The following is a 24122-nucleotide window of genomic DNA, read 5'->3' as shown; positions in this document are numbered from 1 at the left end:
GAAAAATTTCCTCTAGTCGCCGATTTGACTCAAAACCAAGTCTTCCTTCATGCGGCCAAGCACCGTGGTGTGCAAATGCCACATCCACTGAGCGACACAGGCTCCATCAGCTGGAGCAACCTCGCTTAATGCGATTAATTAATCCATCAATTAATGCATGCTAAGTGAAAACAATAAACAATAGGAACAATTATAATGCATCCATCAGCATAAATTTGGAAAAAAAAAATTATAAGGTATATAGAGGATAAAATCATTAAAAAGAGCCTGTGTAGCTCAGTGGATGTGGCATTTGCACACCACGGTGCTTGGCCACACGAAGGAAGACTTGGTTTCAAGTCTAGTCGGCGACTAGAGGAAATTTTTCTAAGCCTTTTTTCAACTGGTTCCCGAGTTAGTTGATCTCTGGCACGGGCAAGCGGGTTTTTCCTCCCAGAAACTCGGGTTTTTTGTCCCGTAAACTCAAGAAAATCGACCGTAGAACCTCCGTTATTTCAGACATTAAATAAATTGTTAGGGTTAAGGACCATGAGATGGCAGCACATTTGAGCCACCTCTCTTCACTGTGTACCGCTTAATTAGTGATAGCCTTGGGCCGTCTATCTCTGATTGGTACCAGTGGAGATTGAACTGCCCACTCAGTCTCCAAAGTTAGATAGGGCTAAATGGCCTCGCCTACTCCCGTATACAGGAATAAAAAGGCACTAGCTGATTTTTTTTTTTTTTTTTTTTTTTGAAAATCATTAAAAAAAAATCACCCAGAATGATAGAAGACATTTTATCTTGATCATTAAATGGCTTCTATTTTGGGTGATCTGCACGCTTAAAGAAGCAATAGCAACTTTTCCTTGTTCTCTTTATTCTTTGCTCTTATTTAATATAGTCTGAACTGTACACTCGCTGTATCCCAGGTCTCACACAATCATTCTATTATTAGCACCACTTTCATGGCTCTTAATTACTTCTAGCTTTTCCTCTAACCTAATTGGCCAGCCTGGCTAGCCGAGTGGTTAGCGTATCCTCTCTCCAACCAAAAGGCTGCGGGTTCAAATCCCGCCATGGGCATGGATGTTTGTGATGCTCTGTGGAAACACTAGTGGTGGTGGTCAGCAGTAGATGGCATTGGTGTAGTTAGTGGATTGAGTGGTGGAGACAGTTGTACAGTAGGTGCCCTCCCTCGATGACTCTTTGGATTCCCTGGAGGTATCAAATAATAATTACTTTTCTTCTCTTTTTATTACTGCCACTTTCTTTATCATTCTCTTTTCCATATCAGGGGTTGAATACAATAAAGCCTTATAGGTATCTAAATTAAAACAAAATGAAGGAAAAGTAATTGAGCAGGAGAACAGAGTTTGCACGTGCGCTTGCGATGATAGCTTTGAGTCAATTGCTGAGTGTCACCGGCCACCACCTGCAGCACTGCCACTGCCTGCTACATTGACAAGTGCTGCCGCTCGCTGCAGATTGGTGACAAAAACTTTTGCATAACATAAAAGAAACATTGATAACTGATTAATCACTCACTTAAAGCAGAAAATAGTATCATTTCACTCAATCGCGCTAACTGATTATCACACATATTGAATTCACGTTAAGCGAGGTTTTCCTGCACATGCAATTATAATGGCAGGCATGGATTAGATGCTATTACAGTGCCACTGATCATAGTCACACTCTTAGGCAAATTATAGAAATGACAGATATTAAAAATCGCTGTTCAGCTATCATAAACCTTGATGAAACATGACCCCATTAAAACCTCAGCTCTTCTAGAATTATAGTTAAAGCAGGGTATTAAAGAAACACAGAAACCTTGAAATACATGTATAGTCAATGTCACCTCTGATTAAACTGCATAAGAAGAGTAAATTTTTTTCATTAAATTGGGGAAATAAGATGGAGATCCAACATCTCCAAGGCATCTGCCTTATCAGAATAACAGCAAAGTTAAAATTAACAGAAATATTCTCACTCATCTGTGTTTTTGCTGATTAATTTCTTAGGAAAACACGCAGAAGATCTTCCTCTGTGCATTTATCCTGCTTCCAATGCAGGGTCTGCGTGTTACACTCGATGCGACTTTTGTTAGTACAATCCCAAATCAGCTTGCTGCTTGGGGATTATTTTTGACTGTAACAGCATGTGCTCACAGGGCTGGTTTGCTTGTTCTGAGGGACGAAAAACCCTCAGATTTTTCAATTCAAAAAGTTTGATTCACGTCACCGATGGGAATTGAACCCAGGTCTTTCTGACTAAAGGGCTTCATCTATACTGACTGAGCTACAGAGGCTTGAAAACATGCAGAAGATCTAGAAATAAAATTAAGATATTATCTTAAGTGCCCTATCAAGCTGGATTGAAAATAAATTTAAACAAAAGTAATGATGAATGACAAATAACATAAAAAAAAATTAGACTGGAAGATGGAAAGAGAAGAGTAGAATTCATGTTTATCTGGGACAAATCACAAAAATCAAAGATTGACAAGCAGAAGAAATAAGGATACAACATTTCTCACAAGATGAATAATGAGAGTCTAGGTGTTTACATCTTGTAAAAGTAAACTTTCTATAAGGGTCAAAATATTGATCCATGAAGAAGACTATGCATGAGGCAGTCAAAATAGTAAGGAATTTTTTTTTAACAGTGTATGTGGTACATTATGAATTGCTGCTTTTTTTCCAGGAAGATGTAAAATGCATGGATGGGCTAATTAATAATAAGGATACTTTACATAAAAAAATTTTCACCCATGTATCATAGGTATCTTCAGTATGAAATGAAATGCATAGAACAAAAGCACATGCATACATAACAAAAATCAACAATGCAACGTTTTAAAACAACAACAGTCAATTAATACTGGAGTCCAAATAGATAAAAAAAAAAAAAAAAAAAAAAGTGATGACCAAGGTCAGGAGCACCATTTCTCATAAAGTGAAAAAGTCTATCAGACGTTCAGATGTGTAAAGATTACAGAGATTTAATAATGCTTCAACTTTTCCTGTCAAGACTTTCCATAAGAAATCTGCTCTTGTATGGGAATAAGAATTTAGTTTTTTCCCAAGGGCTTCAAGGAGATATGTTCTTTAAGGCCAGATTTCTCAGTTTCATGGTACCTAATGAAATTTTTACATTCTTCATGATGAACAGGGGTAAATCTTTTAGATTAACCAAAGTATAATAGACTAGAAACCAAAAAGTCTGGGGGGGGGGGGGGGAACACCTCTCTCCAGACTTCCCTCAGTCTTTAGCTAATGAAAGAGAAGATAAAATTTTACAGACAAAGCAAATGCTACTTAAATATTTTAAGGGCTTAAGATTTTAGAGATGTCTTCCTGAGAGAAAGAAGACAAAGTCCTGCAGCTACTGAATACAAAATTTTGAGGAGGGTCTCCTTCACAATATTCTTTCCGGACCTAAGTTTTCATATAGGGATGATGCAACTAGTAGTGGTAACTTCTTCTCACTCCTTTAGACCATTTTGATCTAAGTTGTTTTTATGTAGCTCCTAGCCACAAAAGTTTTTTGTAAACCTATAATTACATTTGTGGAGTAAGCTCAGGATTTTTTATTTATTTATTTATTTTTTTACATAGGCTAGGGACCAAACATAGAACATTATCAAGCCACTGAATCCACAGGCTCAGGATTTTTTTATTTTTTTATTTTTTTTTTTACAGGCTAGGGACCAAACATAGAACATTATCAAGCCACTGAATCCACAGCCTGTTGGTTGGAGAACAGATACACTCAACCAACCAGGCTTGCCTGATATGCAATAATCTATCAATATAGCCTTAAACAACTTAAGAAATAACTACATTCCAAATTAAGAAGAAAAAAAAAACAGCTGAATGACGTGAACCCCCCATTTACTTGGTCTAAATAGACAATTTGCCAGAGGATCCTAAACAATGTAGGAATGCATCAATGTGTTTTTATCTGGGTGTGCGCGCGCACGTGCACACACACACACGCATGCACACACAGTGGTGCATCATTTAGCCCTTCTTCCACACACACAGTGGTGCATTATTTAGCCCTTCTTCCATATACATGTAGAACTGTCTCACTTTAATTTACAAGCAGGAGAAAAAGAGCCTTTTTAACTTGTCATTCTCCTCTTTCTGTCTACCTCTCCATTCTTTGGTAGTCTTCCTGCTGTTTACTCTAAGAATACATCTGTCCTCCAAATGTTCATAAAACAACTAAGCTCTTTCTTCCTTACCACTTATCTGCATATAGTTGATGTGCTATAGTTTGGTTACCTCTGTGCAAAGTTAATATTCACACAACTGACTCTTAGTAGAAGAAACACCACAATAAACTCACTCACTCACACCATAACAAACTAATGAAAAGTCCCAAACAAGAGCCTCATGATCAAATTGTTATGTCAAAAGAAATTCATTAGTGCAATTGATCCATTTATTCATGTGGTCCCTACAAGTTTGATATAGTGAAAGTCGACAAATTTGACTAAATTTTGTTGATTACAGTCAAATTTGTATATTAATGACAGACTGATTTGAGAGAGCATATCCAGTTGTTTGATGATGATGCATGATACAAAATGGAGGACAACAGTTAATAATGGGGATGTAGAGATCCTGCAAGATGATTAAAATAGGCTGATAGTGTTGATATTGTCAGTTTAACATGTTAAAGAATAAAGTTGTGCACTTCAGGATGAAAACATTACAAGCTGTGTATGGATGGAAGTGGACTGCAAGCTAGGGATTTGGGAGTAATGGTGGACAGACAGTTGAAGTCACAAAAGGACATCTCAAAAGTAGACAAAATAGCTCAAAGGATCACTTAGATGTTAAGAAACATTGTTCAACAAGTATACCATGAGGTGGCATCAAAAAGTTTCAAGACTAGCTCTGTTTACGAGAAATTACTTTATTTATCTACGTTTACACGCTATCACCTTCAAAATAGTCCCCTTGCATATCAATACAGCGCTCCCAGCATTCTTGCCATTTTTGGAATGTATCCTGGAAGTCTTCTTTTCAAAGCATGTCAAGCACCTTCATCGATTCGCTCTGGATCTCCGCAACGGTGTCAAAACAGTGACCTTTGAGCTGGATCTTCATCTTCGGGAAGAGAGCGAAGTCTGCAGAAGCCAAATCTGGCTAGTAGGGTGGGTGTGGAGGTAAGATCATGTTGTTTCTGGCAGGGTGCATTTGCCCTGTCACCGAGCTCTCCCGGTGATAGGCCAATGCAGCCTGTCACTGGGAGAGCTCGGTGACAGGGTGCATTGTCGTCATGGAGCATCCAGTTTTTCGCACACCACAGATCTAGTCGCTTTTGCCAAATGTCCTCCCTCAGATGCCTTAAAACCTGGCAGTAGAACTCGCTATTGATGGTCTGGCCCCTGAGGATGAATTCTCGATGCACAATGCCGCGAATGTCGAAAAAGACTATGAGCATGCACTTGGTTGAGCTGCGGTCCTGCCTCACCTTTTTCGGTGGTGGAGATGATGGGCTCTTCCACTGTGAAGACTGTTGTTTCATCTCAGGTTCGTACCCGTACACCCAAGTTTCGTCACCGGTAATGATCTTTGACATGAAGGATGGGTCATCCACAGCACGCTGATGGAGTTCTTGGCAGACTTCAACACGGTGTTCCTTCTGCTCCTGGGTCAGCAGCCTGGGGACGAACTTGGCAGCAACAACACGGCGCATATTCAAATCACATGTGAGGATGGATTGCCTGGACTGTTCTGTATGACACACTGACAATGGCAGCAATGTTGTGGAGTGTTGTCCGATGATCCTCGTGCACAAGTTGCCGAATGGTTTCGACATTTTTGGGGGTTGAAATCGTTGAAGGTCTCCTGATCTCTCATCGTCTTCCAGTGATGTTCTTCCACTCTTGAAGCATGCATGCCACTCAAAACACCTCGAACAACTCATTGCAGCATCGCCGTAAACTTGGCGAATCATGTTAAACATCTCTGTGACAGATTTGCCCAGTTTCATGCAGAATTTCACGTTTGCTCTTTGTTCTAACTTGCTATCCATGATGAAATCGCAGATGTGGTAACGCAGGTGGTAGAATAGGATCAGTTGCACAGCTCCTGATATACACAGAATGATGTCTTTTGGCACACTGAAGGTAGGTGCTCCCTGTGACTGTGCGTGCAGCCTTGTGTTGCCATCTGTTGGAGTGTTACAAACCTAGTCTCGAAACTTTTGATACCACCTCGTATTAGAACTATTGAATAGATCTGGTTGTTTTCTTGGGGGGGGGGGGGATGTCAAAGTGTTGGAGAGAATTCAGAGGTGAATGTTCAAAATGGTGAGTGGTCTGTGCAGTTCTCTATGAGAAAAGATTGACAGGTTACAAAGTTTAGTTAACAGGCAGAAAAGAGAAAACATGACAGAAACATATAACTTGCTAAATGTTTTATAAGACTGATGTTAGAAGAAATTTTTCAATACATTACTTTTTATATGGAGCAACAGCTGAGTTGGATAAAGGAAATGGCTACACAATGATTTTGCAAAGGCATTTGACAGAATACTGCACAGAACTCCGTTACGCAAATTAAAACAAATGGGGATGGACATGACACCGATTAAGTGGAAAAGAGGTGACTGCTGGACAGATATCAAGGTTCAGTGCTGGGACCATTAATGTTTAATTTGTACATAAATGATATAGGAAATAACCTGAAAGGAAATATTGAGTTGTCTACTGATTATATTATTCAAAATTAGGTAGAGTAGTAGTTAATCAAGGTGACGTGGAGAGCTTGCAGGATGATTTAAATAGGCTCTCAGTATAGGCAAAAGATAATGCTATTAGTTTAATGTGTGGAAATGCAAAATTACGCATTTTGGGAAAAAGATTACAAGCAATATATATAAATATTTTTTTTTAGTGTTACATGGTGATCAGCATTCATTTTAGTAAAATTATCAGTTACAACCATTTTAGGAATAATTACTTTAATTTCCCGACGTTTCAACCTTCATATGAAGATCATCATTTGGAGTATACACATATATCTATATACTACAAAGACAAGCTATATTGCAATTTTAACAGTAAACCAAAGTGACAATGATTTGATCAACCGTTATTCTAATGGCCTGACCCCTGGAAAAAAAAAAAAAAAAAAAAAAAAAAAAAAACTACATCAAAGCTATATTCTCTTTATAACATCATCAGAAAACAAATTCATATAAATAGTTTTAATACGGCAAGAGTGGTGGTCTAATCCATAATTTAACAAAGTGTTATATTAGAGTTATGATTGCTTACAGTCCTAATTATAATTAACTCTCAGACTAAAATGTTAAATGGGTAGAATATGTACCATCCATATTCTTTAGATTTTTAGACCACCATTATTGTTAAGATTAGGGTGTTTGATAAGAATTTCACAGGCCTCCTTAAATTTACACTCACATTATGTTTTGGTGATGTAAACAACAGATGCCTTTCCAGTCAACTTTATGTATTTTAAAAGAAAAAGAAAAAAAGAATGTGAATCACATTGATGGCACTGTACTGCAGGAAATAGATAAAGCTAGAGATTTAGTGGCGGTCATAGACAGAGTTCAAGTTTAGAGGAAGGATATACTCCTAAGTTAGCCCATAACATTATTTGACTATTGAAGAACACACCAACATGTAGAGATCAAGAAGCCTTTATTCCTCTTTATAAGGCCTTGATATGACATATGGATTACCGTGCTCAAGTCTGGTCTCCTGGTTTTCTTGGGGATGAAAGAGCGATGGAGGGAATTCAAAGGCGAGTGACCAAGATGGTGAATGGCCTATGCAATGTAACCTACGAAGAAAGATTGAAGGGGGGGGTGGATTGATAGTTGACTGATAGGAGAAAAAGAGGTGATATGATAGAAAAATTTAATTGTTTAAAGGGTTTTATAAGATTCATGAAGGTGAAATGTTTCAGCACTTGGCCAAAGGGACCAGAACAAGGGGGTCATCCCTGGAAGTTGAATAAAGGTGTGGTTAATAGGGGTGTGAGGACTAGATTTTTTGCTTGGAGAGTTGTGAATGAGTGGAATGGGTTGCCAGTCAGTTGTGAGTACTTTGTCTGTTAATGGGTTCAAGGAAAGGTATGACAGATTGTATTCATAGTTTGTGTCTTCTGCAATGAGTCTTCAGACTGCATGGATGTGCCCATATAATCATCATCAAATTTCTGCCATGTACCCTCAAGGGGGTGTACAAGATATGATAGTACTACATGAAAAATTTACATCATTACTAACTTCCTATCTACAATTTTCCTCCAGATCAGTCTGTTACTTGTCAAGACTCCAATATTATCAGATCTTATATTTCTGTCGTTAAGGCACTTTGTACCGTATCAATCCACCTATAATCATGGTCTTCCTCTGGGTCGTTTTCCTGCCAACCTGGCAGAGAACACTTGTTTTGCCAATCTTTCCTTGCCCATTCTACTTAAATGACCATACCACCTGAGATTAGCTCTGCTAAGGCGTTCTTAAATGCTGACAATGTCAAGTGCTTTACTAATATCCTCAGTTTTAATATGATATTGCCATTGATGCCATCTGTTCACGACACTAATCTTGCTCAGGATTCTCATATCTGTGGTCTCTAGTCTTTGGTCAAGTGTTTTTCTTCTGACCAGCTCTCAGATCCATAAGTTAAAACTGGTTTGAACACTGTCTTGTATACAGCTAATTTAGTGTTCCGACTAATTTCTCTCTTATTCCATATGAATTTATTCAACTGACTTCCTACTATACCAGCTTTATACATTCTGTTGTCTATTTCCATATTTAATTTACCATCTTCACTAAAAATTGTGCCTAAGTAGGTGAAATGTTTTACTTGTTCTACAGGTTCTCCGTTAACAATGCAGTTGACATTTTCAACGATTCTGCCTATTTTCATTGTCTTTGATTTTTTATTGCTGACTTTCATACCATATCTATTACAACAGTTATTCAATTTAGTCAAGGAATCTTGCAGACTCGTAGTGGATTTATTGATCAGTATAACATTGTCCGCATAAAGCAAACATTAACATCTCCAATTCTGATATCATGTTTAATACCACTTTCCTTCATAATGTGATCCATATAGATAATGAATAACAGAGAGGATAATGTACATCCTTGTCTCACACCAGATTTAACATTAAACCATCTTCCTGTACTTCCTTCAATTCTAAATGCTGACTTACAACTCAAATAAAGACTAAGTATTGCTTGATATAATGCCCCATTGATACCATATAACTGTAACGTATTGAATAGCTTCTCTCTTGGAACCTTATCATATGCCTTTTCCAGATCTACAAAACTCAAATAGAGATCTTTGTTATATTCCCATGATTTCTCCACTATTTGTCGTCAAGTGAAGATCTGATCCTGACAGCCTCTATTTGGCCTGAATCCAGCTTGTTCTTCACAAGCTTTTCTTCTACAATTCTTCTGAACTCAAGTATACTTGCATATATCTTACCAGGAACACTCAGTAGGAAAATACCTCTGTAATTCTCACATTCAGTTTTATTTCCCTTTTTATATATGGGTAGTATGAGAGCTATACTCCAATCATCGGGAATTCGTCCCTCTGTCCAGGCTTTCTGAACTATGCAGTGCAGCCACTAAGACTTTTATACCACCATACTTAAGCATTTCTGGTCGAATATCATCTACTCTTGCTGCCTTTAGGCATTTCAAATCTTTGATGGCTTTTTTTTCCTACTTCAAGTATGGATATGTATTCCTGACTGTATGCCTGTTGAGTGTTTTTGTACCACTGTGCTATCGCTGCTTGTTTTTTTTAGCAATTTTTCGAAGTAATTACTCCATACTTCAAGGATATCTTTTCCAACTGTTTTCATGTCACCTTTATCATCTCTAACTCCTTTTACAGCACTCTTTCCTCCATTTCTAAGCTTCTTCAACAACCTCCAGAATATCTTACCACCTTCTTGATATTTATTTTCTATGTTCTTGCCAAAGTCCTCCCATGACTTTTGTTTAGCTAGTTTTACACACTGTTTCGCTTTGTTATATTTATCTCTGTATTCTCTAAGAGCACAAGCTGACTTATTAGCCAGGAATTTTTGATGTTTTCTTATTTTCTTCACTGCCTCTTTTACTTCCTGTGTCCACCATGGAATTCTAATTTTTCTATCCTTGCAGACAACCTCACCACATGCCTCTCTGACTGAATCAATCAAGGTTTTCTTCAAGGCTTGCCACTGAATCTCTAAAGTTTGGTTCCTGTTCTCAAATTCATCCATTTTTTCTATAATAATCTTTGTGTATTTTAGTCTACAGTTCACATCTAAGAGCTGCTCAACTTTTATTCCCTTTAAAACTTTCTTATATGTTATTCTTTTCAATATGAAATTCCATTTTATCCTGCTCAAGATTAAATAGTGCCAATTTCAAATCCTTTGTACACTCTGGTGTCCTGCACAAGGGAGAAAAGATCACTATCAACAATAACATAGTCAATGAGACTTTTCTTATTCCTTGCCTCTTCTCTCCATATGAATTTGTGCACATTTTGATGTTGGACCATGGTGTTAGTAATAACCACTCCGTATCTTGAGCAGTAATCAAACAAATATTTGCCATTATTATTAGCTTTGCTCTTTTCTACAAATTTTCCTAATATACTTTTACATGTCTGACAATCATTTCCTAATCTGCTGTTTAGATCCCCAACAAGGACTAGCTTTTAATTTTTTCATTGTGTCAGATGCTTTCTCTAAAGCCTCAAAAAATCCTCCACTTCTACCTTAGTAGAACCTTTTGTGGGACCATAGCCACAAATAAGTCTCATTGTCCAGGTCCCCATTCTGATATTTGCACATCACTCTACTTGAGACTGCCTGCCATTCAAGAAGATTAGCCTCGTATTTTGTGTTGAATACTATGGCTACTCCATCTTTTCCTTGATTGTCTTTGCCTGAATATAACATTTTGTATTTATTGCTCAGAAAGATCTCACCAGTTTTGGTCTTTTTTGTTTCAGTCATCCCTTTTATGTCAATCTGATACTTATCTAATTTCTCAGCTAGCACTATTTCTTTGCCATTCAGGCTTCTTATGTTGATAGTACTGATCTTCAACTCTGGTGATTATTGAGATGGGGTGTTTTTTCAGAATTGTTCCAGTAGCTGACTTTTCGCTGTTCACCTTGGTTCCCTGGTGAAAACAACGGGGGAGGGGGTCTTGTTTAACCAGGCGACACCCCATTCGGCATGAAATTTTGTCATGTTGCCATCATTTTGTAATTTGGTTTAAGCCAATAAGAATTACAATTTGGTCGGCTAAATCTCAAATTGCCATGCCATCCTCGTTTTTTCAGTATCCAGGTAGATGCCCAACAGGGTGCACCATGAGAAGGTGAGGATTGGACATTAGGTCAGAAGCCCTGGTCGGTCCTCCGCATTCTTTTAAAGGCTATGTGGAGGTCTCCTCTCAGTTATACAGCTTTGACCCTTGCAGACCTTTGACCCTACACCCTTTGTACATAAATTAATGTAAATATTATGAAATTTTATTGAGCTTTGTTAATTTGTGCAACAACATAGTGATACCGAAATCAATGCACTATTCCAGGATTCGAGTCTGTAATCTAGCCAACAAAGGGTTAAAATTTAAATTATTAATTCATTCCATGCCTATCTTTAACTATTGGTTGGGGAAGTAATATACACACTTATTATAGTGTTAGAATCACACATACACACGTTAACATAATAAGTAAAAATAACAAAAATGGCACACAGCCAAGGTAAGATCCAATAGGAAAGGATAAAAAATGATAGGATAAATGGGGTGTTAGCAATACAAAGAGTACTTCAATAGTAAATATATTACAGCTTGAATTATGTACATGACATATGGAAATTGCTACCAATTCAATGTTTAGTAAAATAAAGTTATACACTTTGGTGATGAGATATGCGACAACATATTATAGTGGTGGGATTATGATACTTGGAGAAACTGATAAGACTAGAGATCTGGAAGTTATCACAGATGAGAAGTTCAAGTTCAAAAGTCATATAGCAAAATTTGCAAATAAAACTTAGAGGAGTCGTTCTGCCTCAGGGCAAAATGACTCCTGTGTCTGCAGTGCATATGTGGACTGCAGACACAGAAGAAAGGGCAGGGGGGGTAATACAATGTTGAAAGTTTTTCCACTTGGTTACACTATAAATCGAAGATGCCAAGGAACTACATTCTTGGTTTAATCCTTGATCTAAGTGTAAGCAAATAAAATTTGCACGTGGAGTAACTTCATGACTAGGCAACTTGCATACACTTGGATAAAGAATCAAACCAAGAATACAACTTCTTGGCATCCCTAATTTATAGTATAACCAAATGAAAAATTTTCAACATCTATCTCTAATCCAGAGTATTTTAGTAATAAGGTGTGACACATCCTTGAGAGTATATGGCAGGAATTTGATGAAGATGAGGTGCGACCTTTTGACTACTTGTATATGGAAATATGACTTCTGCATTACTTCAACCTTGGTATCACTTCTGGTTTGGCTCCCACTGATGAGACCTCAATAAAGGTCGAAAGTGGTCTCGGTAGTGACCCTTTCCATAATGCATAGCATTATACATGTCTGTAAGGATATGTACTTTACATTGTGGGATACTAAGGCAAGTGATGTGAAGTCATTAGCATCTATATACGAGTTGCCCAGTCATGAAGTTACTTCACACGCAAACTTTGTTTGCTTACACTTGGATAAAGGATTAAACCAAGAATATTATCTAAATTGAGTGGATATTAAATCCAACATCATTTCAAAGCCGAATACAGAATCTATAACAGTTTCATGCGAAAATTGACCAGAGAGCTAGCAGGAATACACTGCTGCCATACTACGAGTTGCTGTACCACATAGGTAACGACGATCACTGTGAGCTTCAGTATATTTGCCTCCTATTGGTTTATTATAAGGTTTCACTAGCCTGACAGCTGTTTCAAACTCATTGACTTCTGTCAGAGACTAGGCAGAAACCTAGAGAGCAAAAACTCTCTGTACTAAGGAACTCGAAGAGTTTGAGAAGTGTATTTTCTGTAAGCAAACTCTCGGTCAATGCATAAAGAATTTACTAAAATAAAGAGCCAAAAGGCTTCACTTCAGCAATGCAAAATTATCTTGAGTGAATATTAAATCAAACATCATTTCAAAGCCAAATACAGAAACTAGAAAAGTTCTGCGCATGAAACTTTTATAGTTTCTGGTGAATATCAGTATTACATTGTATTACCACATAAATTAAAGCTGTTAGAATATAATTTCTTGGCATCTTTAATTTATGAAGTAATACAATGTAATACTGATGTTCACCTTAATCTCACATATTTTCTTATCAACAAAATTTCTCATCTCTTACCATCTACAAAAGATAAACTCTTGCCTCTAGCTTTACCTGGTGTTTACCAGATTCCTTGTGAATGTAATTCTGACATATACTTTGGTCAGGCAGGCAACCCTGTGGGGAAAAAAATTAATGAACATGAATACTACAGTTGATGCCTGAAACTTCAAAAGTCTGGTCTGGCACAGCATAGTACTGATACTAAACACAGTATCCAGTGGGACGAAGCTCATCTTCTGCATAGAAGGTTTTAAGTGTCAACAACTTTTCAAAGAATGTTGTAAAGTCCTTTTACACTGGCCTAACCTGAATAAGAATCATCTCTCTCTCTCTCTCTCTCTCTCTCCCCCCCCTCTCCTCCAAAAGTTTGGGAGATTCACATCTGATGTAAATAATTTTTTTTAAAATATTTTTTCTTTATTCTCTAGCACACAACAACAACCATTTTAATTGGTAAATCAACTGATGTATTTACCATGCATTCTTGTTTTCTTTGAACTGCTTGTTTCCACACATTGATGATGCATTGTTCATTTCAGTACAAAATATCTGTTTTTCATTAAAGTTTATTACTGCAGTTATCTTTTTTGTTTGTTTGTTTTTTTTGTTGTTCTAATAATACCAAGTAGGATATCTTCCAAGGATTTCTATGCCTCTTTTCCATGGCCTGATTGCTGTCTACTCTCCAGACCTTACATCTATTTGACCAGAATAAGGGTCTTCTCCTTACTCAACTGCAAACTTCTGAATTCTGTCCAAGCACTGGTTCTCTAAAAAAAGTCTTTGCAGTCCATTAAAAATACAGCATAATATTCCATGGCAGACATCAAAAACTCTAGCTTCTTACTCAAACTACACTACAGTCTGAAGGAAGTATAAAAAATTATCCATAATCGATTTTGTAGAAGTAAAATGCAATAAAGTTGCCTTCTATACAACTGGCAATTGAGCCTTCTGATCCCTCACTAAAACTGTTCGATGTAACTTTTGGCCTTCCTTGTTTCCATCTCTCTCTCTCTCTCTCTCACATATTCTGATAACACACACATTATGGCAACATCAGTCTTTCTTCCAACACTTGTATAGATGTGCATGGAAAATCACCAACTGCTGTGATCTTTTTGCCAAAATGACATCAGAAACTGATTAATCTCATGGTCTAGATGGTATTCCTCCGGTATACTCCAGAATTAACAGTCATCATGTGTCACATATATAAGCTGTCATATTCATCTGCCTTCTATTCAAAATATGAAAGCAAACCTTTATCCAGTGTCAGTAAAAAGGGGAGATAAATGGCAGTCATTTCTCTCAACTCGATACTCTTGAATCTGATGGAGAAGATCATCAACAACTAGCTTCTTCACTACCTGGAGATCTATCAGTTGTTTGGTGATCACCAGTATAGATTCTGCCATTCTCATTCTACAGCACACTTCCTTGAGGGACTAGAAAGCTTACCTTACCTAATCTTTGGACACATGGAAAGATTTGAAGAAACTCATCCAGTTGAACTTGATATTTCCCAAGTATCTGACAATGTCAGACATGAGACCTTCTCAACATAATACCAATCATGGTCTCCCTCCTGTGCTTAGTAACTGGACTGCCAGCTTCCTCTCCCATTGTGCATATCAACACTGGAGTTGATAAAGAAAGGATTTTGTACTCTCACTCATGCTCTTGCTCATATCACATCAATGACATTTTTCTCTCTAACTTAAAAGCTTCTCCATAATTTTGTAAGACAGTATACTCTTCATAACAAATGTTTCAAACACTGTTCTCTTCACCATTCCCAAATGAGGGTAACTTAGTGAATTTCAATAAATGCATTTTTTCTTATTACCCGAAAGAAAGATCATACTTCACTCCCTCTTCTTATAATGTTCCAATCACATGATCAGCCTCCTCCATTTTTTTCTAGGGCTGACTTTCACCACAGCTTGTCCTTGCATAAATATCGCATCCATAGATGAGGGTCCAAGAAACTCTGTATTCTTTTTCATTCAGAACACTACTTCTCTCCTGCTCAACTCCCAACACTTAATAAATCTCAAATTCGATCAACCTTAGAATGCTGCTCCCACATTTTGTGTTGTGTACCCAACACCTCCCCAAAAATTCTTGATTATCTACAGAAGAGGGCAATCTACTTAACTGGTGATTCCTCTCTCACACACACATCCTGAAGTAACTTTCTTATACGTGCTCTGTTTTTGCAAAATACCTTTTTAGAGATGTTTTCATTGGTACCGTTCAATTGAACAGCTAACTACCATTCTTCTGCAACTGTCCTTTGGAACTGTTTTTCCCAATAAATACAACCTCCAGCTTTTTCAAGAAACTTGTTAATAGATTCCTTCCTTCTCCCTAATCAATTTTTTGACTTCTCGTGTGGGATCAATAAAAAAAAGCTTCAAACAGAAACATTCAACTAATCTGCAATTCCTATTTAAAATGTTTTGGATACGTGTGTAGAGGCTTAAGTGCTGTGAGGACATCATGTTGGAGGCTTAATGGATTTTTTCCAACACTCAAAAAGAATTAAAATAGAATTTTAATACTTCCTATATTTCGTCCTAGTCACTAGGACATCTACGGGGATTACAAAAACAATTAATTAACATATACACAAATAACAAACAATACTAAGCCCAACCACGTGGGTGACACTAAAGTCCTATCTAGGTAGAGTGCCCTCTAAGGGCAGTAGTAGGTGGCCTGGAATGTAAGGTGGGAACTCTGGTGATGAGTGTTTCCCAAATCTTCGTAAGCTTAATGCAACCATATTTATTGAGATTTGGTTGGTTTTTGAGAGCTGCTGCTGCTGCTTCTAAGAAAAGTCTCTCTTTCTTGAATTTGCTGTGGTGGAGCATGGTGGTTTTCTTCCAGGATACCCTGTGGGTGGTGTCCAAAACATGGTCAGCCAAGCCTGAATGGCCATAGTTGTGTTTGAAGATGTAAGACTTGTGTTCCTCTAGACGGATGATCTGCCTGTCTGTCCAAAGTACGCCAGCTTACAGGAACAGGGTACTTTGTAAACTCCAGGCAGAGAGAGAGGAGGGAGCTGATCTTTCGTAGAACGGATAAGGGTAGCAAGTTTGCGGTGGGCTTATATGCTGTGTGTAGGTTGTACTGTTTTAGTATCTTGGCTATTTTTTCAGATGTGCCACGGATGTAGGGTATGGTGATGGCATTTTTAAAATCTTGTTGATGAGAAGGACAGGGAATGGGGGAGGAGTTGATTATTTTTTTGATACTGTGATGGCTGTAGCCATTGGAGAGGAAAGTGCTGTGTATGTGGTTAAGCTCAGTAGCGAGGGCGATTCCACTAGAACAAAGATTGTGGGCTCTCTTGGTAAGAGTTTTAATAATGCCATATTGTTGAGAGGGGTGGTGGTGGGAGAGTTTGTGAATGTATCTGCCTGTGTGTGTGGGTTTTCTGTATACGGTGAAGGTAAGTGTATCATTAGGCAGGCGTGTGACTAAGGTGTCTAGGAAGGGTAAACAATTGTTCTTTTCCTTTTCCATAGTGAACTGGATTCTTGGATGTAGACTATTGAGATGACTGAGGAAGGAGTCTAACGTGTCTGGGCCATGAGGCCAAATAGAGAACACATCATCTACATATCTTAGCCAGATAGAAGGTTTGAGTGGGGCTGAGTCTATGGCTCGTTTTTCTAAATCTTCCATATAGAAATTGGCAAGGGGGGGTGAGAGGGGGCAATCCATGGCAGTTCCCTCTATCTGCTTGTAGATTTTGTTGTTCCTAGAGAAATACCCAGAGTTAAATGGCAAAGGAAAAGAGATCTAAGATGTCAGAGGGGAAAAACGTTTTCTAAGAGAGATAAGGTGTCAATTAAGGGAATATTGGTAAACAAAGAGGAGATATCAAAGCTTACCAATATGTCTGTCTTATTCAAGGTTAAATTTTCTGTGAGGGCTTTAAAGTGGGTCGAATTTTTTATATAGGAAGGGGACCTTCCGGTGAGGGAGATCAGAGAGTTGGCCAGCTGTTTAGATAGTCTATAGCAAGGTGCATTGGTGGCATCTACTATAGGCCTGAGTGGGGAATTGGGTTTATGGATTTTTGGTAAACTGTATATTCGGGGGGGGGGGGGGGGGAGGACGGAAAGGTTTACGTTTTTTTTTTGTGATGTCAGGGGGCCAGGAAGATACTTTATTGAGTAAAAATATTCACTGGTATTAAGAACGACTGTGGCATTACCCTTATCCGCTCTGGTGATGACGATACTTTTTTCTTTACGTATCATTTTACGAATGCAATCGTAAAATGAACATTATCCTCCGCGATCGCGCTACCTACATCCCGCTAGAACACGACCCCACAAAAACACAAGTTAAGAAACTAAAAATTTTACTCAAAAAAGTATCTTCCTGGCCCCCTGATGTCACGAAAAAACTTAAGCCTTTCTTTCGCGTTCATCGTAGCACACACACAGACACATGGATGTTAGAAGTTTGAGTCCAAATGTGTTGGCGGCCTTCATCTGAGTTAGCTGAAAAGCGAACGTGGCTAGAGAGAGCGCTAGCTCTAGTCCTGTTATAGGAGATATCTCTACGGTGTTCATCCAAATGTAGAAGGATGGATTTAGCAGTCTGTCCATAGTATGGCTTTCCACAATCACACAAAATCTTGTATACACCAAACAAAGAAGCTAACCTCCTCTGTATGGAAGCAATTTTGTCTATAAATAAAGCTAGACCTCCACCTGACAACATTTCTTACTCTGAAAGGACAGCTATCAAGTCCTTGAAAGATAATAGTAACATAGTTATCCTTCTGGCAGACAAAGGTAATGCAACTATCATCTTAAAAACGTCTGATTACCATAATAAAATCTTGGAACTTTTAAATAGTGAACTTACTCAGAAATTACCAGTGACCTACACGACGATGGACCTACACAATAGAACTAATAATTTATTAAAAACCACCTTAGAGTTACAAAGAAACATTCGGCTTTCTCTTAGGTCACTTCATCCCTTGATACCTCGACTGTATGGTCTCCCCAAGATTCACAAAACTAACTGCCCACTCAGACCTATAGTTGAGGGCAAACACTCTCCTACTTATAATCTCTCCAAATATCTCTCGAGTTTTCTAAGAAATCTTTCTGGAATTTCCTCTTCACATATTAAAAACTCTGCAGATTTTGTTTCTAAAATCAAGGACATCAAACTTAAAAAAACAGATTTAATGGCCAGTTTTGATATTGTTTCTCTCTTTACAAATGTACCTGCTCAAGAAGTCCTCGATCTTCTCAAGAACAAATTATCAAAAAAACTCTTTGCTCTTCTCTCCCATTGCATAAAGTCAGGATACTTCAAATATGATAATAAGATCTACTTACAAAACTCAGGTCTGGCTATGGGCAGCCCACTCTCTCTCCAATTCTCGCGGATATATTTCTCAACGATTTTGAAGAAAAAGCTATGAACTCCTTTCACTTTAAACCAAAAGTCTGTTACTGCTATATTGATGATATTTTCCTTATCTGGGAAGACGGTGTCAATACCTCTATTTATTTTTAGACCACCTAAACAAGTGCCATGAAAAAATCTCTTTCACCTTCGAACTGGAATCAGATGACTGCCTTCCCTTTTTAGACCTCAAACTTACCAGATGTGCTGAAAGCATTAAAATCTCAATTTTTAGAAAGCCTACTCATACTGATAGATACCTTCATGCTTCCTCCCATCACTATCCCCCACAAAAATGTGGTATTATTTCCACCTTAGCTCACCGAGCCAAATCGTTACTTACAGAAGAAACAGAAATTGAAAATGAACTCCTTTTTCTTAAAAAAACTTTTATTAACAATGGTTTCTCTCCAAAGAAAATTGACAAATTTCTTTCCCCCAGGCACTCAACTACTTCTGAAGATCCCTCTTCCCCAAGAGCATTCATCTTCTTGCCTTACATCAGCTCTCTCTCACCAAAACTGGCCAAGATTCTCAAGAAATTTAACTTCAAAACTTGCTTCACTACGTTTCCAAAACTTCGTTCATTACTTAGCAAACATAAACATCTTCCTACTCAGTTTCCAGGAGTGTACAAGATTTTGTGTGATTGTGAAAAGCCATACTATGGACAGACTGCTAAATCCATCCTTCTACGTTTGGATGAACACCGTAGAGATATCTCCTATAACAGGACTAGAGTTAGCGCTCTCTCTAGCCACGTTCTCTTTTCAGCTAACTCAGACGAAGGTCACCAACACATTGTAAACTGGACTCAAACTTCTAACATCCATGTGTGCTGGCAGCCTTCGTCTGAGTTAGCTGAAAAGAGAACGTGGCTAGAATCCAGGGAAATTTCTCTAGATTCCTCTCATATCAACAACAGCCTGAGTTACAATCTCTCTGATGCACATGCTGCTTCTGTTCAGTACTGGCGCACTCGCGACAGCGCATAGTATACGTTTGTTTGGAACTCGTACATTTGTTTTTCAAACATGCTACTGTCTTTTTATACTTGTTCTGTTATTACAATTTTAAGTCTCTGTAATTTTTTATAAACTTCTTTGATTGTGATACCTGAGGATGTTGATCTATTCAACGAAACTAGTAGTATCTTTTTTAAATATATCTTGTCATCTTTTTATCTCTTGGTAACAGTCATTAAAGCTTTTCCATATATATATATATATATATATATATATATATATATATATATATATATAAGCATTATGAAAGTGACTTACATATTCCATCATGCTGTTAGAGTCACACCACTGCTTACTTAACGTCCAATGAAGACCAAGCTAGAAGAGAAAATGAATATATTTTATTGCAAAAAGATGATTAATAACATACAGGAGTTTTACAAATTATTTGACCCTGTAAAAAAAAAGGGGGGGGGGGGGAATATCGAACTAATTAACCAGTAAACTTAACAGTGTGAATGTATTCACATCGTAATATCATCAGCACCATTATGTGGAGTAGAGTCCAGGATGCTACCTAAGGCCAATGAATTAATGCTCAGAAATAGCACCAGAGAACTAATACCATGTGGCTTCATAACTACATCCATACTCTTAGAATGTATTTATTTTAATGTCAGAAAAGGACTAAAGGATGAAGACTAAAAAGTTCCTAAAATCTTTAAATGTGATTTATTGCATGGATCCTCCATGGAGTCTGAAGACTCATCCCAGGAGAAACTCATTCACCACTCTTTAATCAAAAAAAATCTACTCCTTACACCCTAAATAAGTCTTACTCAATCACCCTTGTTCTGTCCCCTTAAGTGCTGAAATATTTCCTCTTCATCAATCCTATAAAACTCTTTCAGTAACCTAAATATTTCTATCATATTCCTACTTTTCCACCTATCAATTTGCACCCATAAGCCCCCAAACTGTCATCATTGGAGCATTCTACAGACCACTCACGACATTTGCCTCTGGATCTTCACCACCACCACCACTTCTGAATCCTAAGAAATCCAGGTGACGAGAGCACAGTAATCCAAATGTAGCAATATCAAGGCCTTATACAGAGAAATGATAACTTAGCAATATGCCCACTGAACTTCAACTCCCTATCCAGAGTACAGTTTCATCAATGTGGTTCAAAGCTTGTATTGTTTTCATCCCAAAGTGCATAAATTTACACTTTTCCACACTGCCATCCACTGTCTTCTGCTTACACTGTCATCCTATTTAAATCATCCTTCAAGCTCTCTACACTGTCTTAACTTTGCATCATCAGCAAACTGAATATTTCCCTTCAAATAATTTCCTGTATCATTGATGTACAAATTAAACAATTAAACACCTTAGCAAAATCCAGCAGGATCACTGTGTGGTTATTTCATTTATCTAACTTCACTGTCACTCTGTTATAAGAGGTTAGTACATTACTAAAGCGTGAATGATGCCTTCACAAAGCTATGCTGTCCCTCATCTTATCCACCTAATTCAGAATTTTATCATTAACCAATTATTCTAATACCTTTATTGCCACTCAGGAGATCCTGATTGGTCTATAATCTTTCATGCAAGGAAGTATTTTGTCCTCCTTCCACTGCCTGGGACTTTCTCAGAGCTGAGACTTAAGTTAAACCCAGTCAAAGATAATGCCAATTCCTTTGACTTTGAGAAATATCAGCTCATATATGATGAGAATTCCATTCTCATCATATATGAGCTGATATTTCACCTAATCCCATGGCTCTATTTGCATTGATTCTGCAGTATCCTAAGTAATTCAAATTAGACAACCTCTATTCTCACATCTGTTCCTGCTGAATATGTCACAGCAGTAACCTCACTTGGATTATATACCCTTACAAAGTGGTCACTCAGTAACTTAACTATTTTGTCTGCTTCTGTCACCTCACAGCCTCCAGCACTTGTTCAAGTTATCCTTCTAAAGTCATTCTTCCTCTTATTTGCCATGTAACACAAAAACTCTAGGATTTTTTTTTTTTAGCCTTCTTAACAAGTCTGTCAATCTGATTTTGCCTTCCTAATGACTGGTCATCTTTCTTTCCTGATCTTTGTAGGACTTGTGAGCTCCATAACGCTTTTTTTCTTTTTGTAACTTTTAACAATACTACTCATCCATCTAACTTCTACTACCTAATTAACCCTGCAGACCCTGGATATATATATAGTCTGATATGACTTTTATCAGACAACTCCATTTCCCAAGCATTGCTGACATTCTTCCCTTGAAGAGTCTTAAGCCACAGTACTTCTTCAAGCTAGCTATCTTTTAAGCTTGCCGTAATCACCTATCCTGTAATTCCACATATCTCTTTCTCTTCTAAACTAAAAATTGTACATCAGGCAAACCTTGCTGGTCAAGACCACATCTCTTGTGAGCTCCATAACGCTTTTTTTCTTTTTGTAACTTTTAACAATACTACTCATCCATCTAACTTCTACTACCTAATTAACCCTGCAGACCCTGGATATATATATAGTCTGATATGACTTTTATCAGACAACTCCATTTCCCAAGCATTGCTGACATTCTTCCCTTGAAGAGTCTTAAGCCACAGTACGTCTTCAAGCTAGCTATCTTTTAAGCTTGCCGTAATCACCTATCCTGTAATTCCACATATCTCCTTCTCTTCTAAACTAAAAATTGTACATCAGGCAAACCTTGCTGGTCAAGACCACATCGATCACTATACCCAACCAGAAGCAATGTGAATATCTTGGTTGTGGACAGATCTTATCCTATAACCAGATCCAGCACTCTCAAAATCATGAGTACCCTCAATCCCAAGCTGTTTCAAGTAATCATCTCTTAGACGGTTTTCATTTCCTTCCAGCCATTTCCTTTTAATCCATGTTGCCACAGTTGAAGTCTTCTTAAAGTCTGAGCTAATCAGCTTTGCATTATTGGATACTAAGGCAAGTGATGTGAAGCCAACAGCCTCTATAAACAGGTAGCCTAGACATGAAGATACTTCGTGCACAAACTTTATTTGCTTATGCTTGGGTAAAGGATTAAATAAGAATATAATTTATCAAGTATAATTTTATTTCTAACCAAATGAAAAAACCTACGAACTATCTCTGACCTGGAACGATTTAATAAATAAGATGATACACCTTTTCACTACTTTATGTTAAATATATGAATTTTGCATTACACCAAATTTGTTAGATTCCTTGGCTGGGCTCCCAATGGTGACATTTTTGATATTTGTTTTTGGGCTTGCTTCCTGGGAACAGAGCAGTTCTGCTTAATAGTAGGTTTTGGCCTGTCACTAAGTGGAACCACTGCTAAGTGTCCTGTTCTGGAGTGAGTCAGGTTAGAAGTGATAAGTTTAGAGATCTTTTCTGGTACTACCCAGTGGGAAGATGTTCATTCATGGGGAGATATGAATGACCAATGGATGGAGCAAGACAAAGAGGAAGAACGAGAAGAAGGTGGAGAGATGAACTGGAACAAATTGCAGGAGTGAGATGGATGGGAGGAGCAGAAAGTCGAGTGATCTGGAAAATCATGGGGGGAGACCTTTGTCCAGCAGTGGACAGAACCAGAAGGTTGAAGAAGAAGAGAATAAGAAGAACACTACCCAGTGAGATTAAAGTGATCTTAAGGTCACTCAAAATTTTTGAAGGTACTATAACACTACCCTTACACTGTAACAGCACCTCAATAAAGATTGAAACCAGTCTGGGTAATCACCCTTGCAATAATGAACAATATACATATCTGAAAGGAAGTGTGTTTTGCATTATGGAATACTACAATCAACAGCCTCTATATACAAATAGCCTAGCCGTGAAACTACTTCACATGCAAAAGTTGTTTCTTACAGTTGGGTAAAAGATTAAACAAGAGTATAATTTCCTATCAAGTACAATTAATTAAATCAAATGCTTGTTACATTCAATAAAAGCAACATACACAAATTTGTTATATTCATTATATTTATTAGTAATCTGATTACTGAATAAAGAAGAGAAGTTGAAGAGTAGGTTTTATATATACAGGGTGTTCGGGATAAATTTGACATATTTATAATTAATTATATTTTTCCGTAAGTTACATGTATTAACACACACTTCTCTTCATTTAAAAGTTTGGACCCTTCTTCATTCATATACAAGATGTCAGAAAGGATGGATAGCTGGAACCCACCTGAATCATGGAAGAGAATAACTTGTATCATGATGATTCGTGCCCGCCATCAAAATAAGGATATTACGACTGCTGCCCAATGCTCC

At 37.6% G+C, this 24122-nt stretch overlaps 1 protein-coding gene across 1 annotated transcript in view; it reads right to left on the bottom strand.

Annotated features, from left to right (window-relative positions):
* The window catches only part of LOC150105769 (cysteine-rich hydrophobic domain-containing protein 2), a 128388-nt gene that overhangs the window by 5930 nt on the left and 98336 nt on the right, over nucleotides 1–24122 (bottom strand). Inside the window, exon 5 of the mRNA XM_090393570.1 lies at nucleotides 20130–20189. Within this exon, the coding sequence (XP_090249696.1) occupies nucleotides 20130–20189 (60 nt within the window). The remainder of the gene's footprint in view (nucleotides 1–20129; nucleotides 20190–24122) is intronic.

The sequence above is a fragment of the Typopeltis vanoorti genome, chromosome 6 (assembly GCF_054136105.1).
Source record: "Typopeltis vanoorti isolate ZY-2024b chromosome 6, IOZ_Tvanoo_1.0, whole genome shotgun sequence".
NCBI classification, from domain to species: Eukaryota; Metazoa; Arthropoda; class Arachnida; order Uropygi; family Thelyphonidae; genus Typopeltis; species Typopeltis vanoorti.
Note: the sequence above shows the minus strand (reverse complement) of the source record. Positions and strands in the feature narration are given on the sequence as shown.